The 1,718-nt window shown below is 44.0% G+C and overlaps 1 protein-coding gene across 1 annotated transcript; it reads right to left on the bottom strand.

Moving 5' to 3' along the window:
* Nucleotides 1–402: 402 nt before the first annotated feature.
* LOC107683085 (SH3 and multiple ankyrin repeat domains protein 3-like) lies at nt 403–1,710 on the bottom strand. Its single transcript, XM_016479171.1, has 3 exons — nt 1,188–1,710; nt 700–742; nt 403–420 (listed from the first exon to the last, which is right to left on the bottom strand). Exons 1-3 carry the CDS (start codon nt 1,637–1,639, stop codon nt 415–417), a joined length of 501 nt encoding a protein of 166 aa, XP_016334657.1. The 5' UTR covers nt 1,640–1,710; the 3' UTR covers nt 403–414.
* Between the last annotated feature and the right edge of the window lie 8 nt (nt 1,711–1,718).

Below are 1,718 nucleotides of genomic sequence, written 5' to 3'. Positions count from 1 at the left end.
GAGATGGTGCATGCCCTCAGGCCATCTGTTACCTTGTGAACACCCAAATGGCAAGACAGAAGGACTTAAAGGAGTGCTTTTCAAATTACATTTATGTCATAATGTAGTCACCCTACTGCATGTCATCAAGAATGTTTTTGAGTCACATCATGTTCACTGAAAAAGGTGTCATAACCGAAACAGGTGTACTGAGAATACTTGACAATACTGTCAAGGGACAGACATTTTGGTTGATTTGCCAGGGTGGACAAGGGAACACAGAACCTGCAGAAGTGATTAATAAAACCCAGAACAATGTCAGCAAAAGTGATCGAATATGGGATTAGTGGATGTTAAAGAATAGAAAATAAAAGGAATGACATTTGATTTACCCTAGTGGCTAAAAGCTAAGGTTTACTGTCTTCCATGTCCTTGTCACATCTGTTGGGATATAAAGGACTTCAGCTGTATTTAAGGATATAAGCAAAATAGTACATAGCTGGTGTTTTTAAAAAATCAAGACAGAAAAAAACATTGACTTTTATTGATTTTATATGAAACATTTTTTATTGCAATTAATTATTTTAACTCAAGCTGTCCCTGTAGCTCTGGTTATGTGCATTGGTGTATCTACAGAAAAGTCTGTAGCACACTAACTATTGTCTACGGGTTATATGGTAGAGCTGTGAGATCAGCCTGAGGCCGTTCTACATTACTTACCAGTGGTCGTCCAATGCTGAGATAGTTCGGGGGCTCCAAACGTCTCAATGAAGAAAGCATGTTAAACATTAACACTTAATGCTTCTAAACGAGTAAAAAATGTTAAGGTTCTGGATTAGCTTTCTTTTAAATAAAAGTTAAAGGTGACTACTTGTGAAACTCTGGACAGACACGTTATGTTCTTTGGTATTCTTTGTGATTTTCATGAGGATGTTTAATATATAATTTATGTTCATTTTATTTCATATTACTAAATGCAAACTGTGAGCTTTGATCGAACATTGTTATTCAGATATGGGAAAAGAATTGCACAGTGTTCTCACTGTTATTTAAACAATAGGAAACTTGCATTTGCAGTATAAACAACCAACTTTTGTATTCTCTTTGCAATGTTGCTTTAGAAAAGGTGTTGAATTTGTTTTCATAGAAGTTCAGATTCAGTTGTAAAGCTGATTTGCAATCGGTCTTCTCCAGGATTCACACCTTACCTTGCACCAACCACGGGCGATTTCCTTCCGGGGTCAAGTGAAGCTCCAAGCGGCTCTTCCCCGAGTGAGCGCGTGTCCTTGTTCAGCTGCTGCAGCCGAGAGCTGAGCTCGCTGATCACAGTGGGCTTGCCTTCCTCTGCCCCCGAAAGCGGACGGGGTTCCACGGGGTCCCCCCACAACTTGGAGCGTCTCTGGAAGAGGTAGCGGGGTCTGGCCGGGCCTGAGGCTCCCGCAGCAGCAGCCAGCGCAGCCGCGTGCTGCTGTGAGAGCAGTTCGCTATCGGATGACTGCTTGAGCAGGGGGTCCCTGAACGTCACCGGGCCCTTGCTGAGCTGGGACTTGAGCTTTGGCTTTGGAGGCACTGGCGGCTTATCAAGAATGAACGTCTGGCCATCTGCGTGGGTGGTGTAGGTGTCCGTGGGCTCGCCGCTTTCCGAGGACAGTGTGGACATACTGGAGACGGTGGAGATGGTGCTCGTGGTCTCCAGGTGGTGATCACTGGAGCTACGAGTGTCTACCTCTTCCACCCCG

The sequence above is a fragment of the Sinocyclocheilus anshuiensis genome, unplaced genomic scaffold, assembly GCF_001515605.1.
Source record: "Sinocyclocheilus anshuiensis isolate Anshui unplaced genomic scaffold, SAMN03320099.WGS_v1.1 C32903818, whole genome shotgun sequence".
Taxonomy (NCBI): domain Eukaryota; kingdom Metazoa; phylum Chordata; class Actinopteri; order Cypriniformes; family Cyprinidae; genus Sinocyclocheilus; species Sinocyclocheilus anshuiensis.
This window is presented reverse-complemented; position numbering and strand designations above follow the sequence as displayed.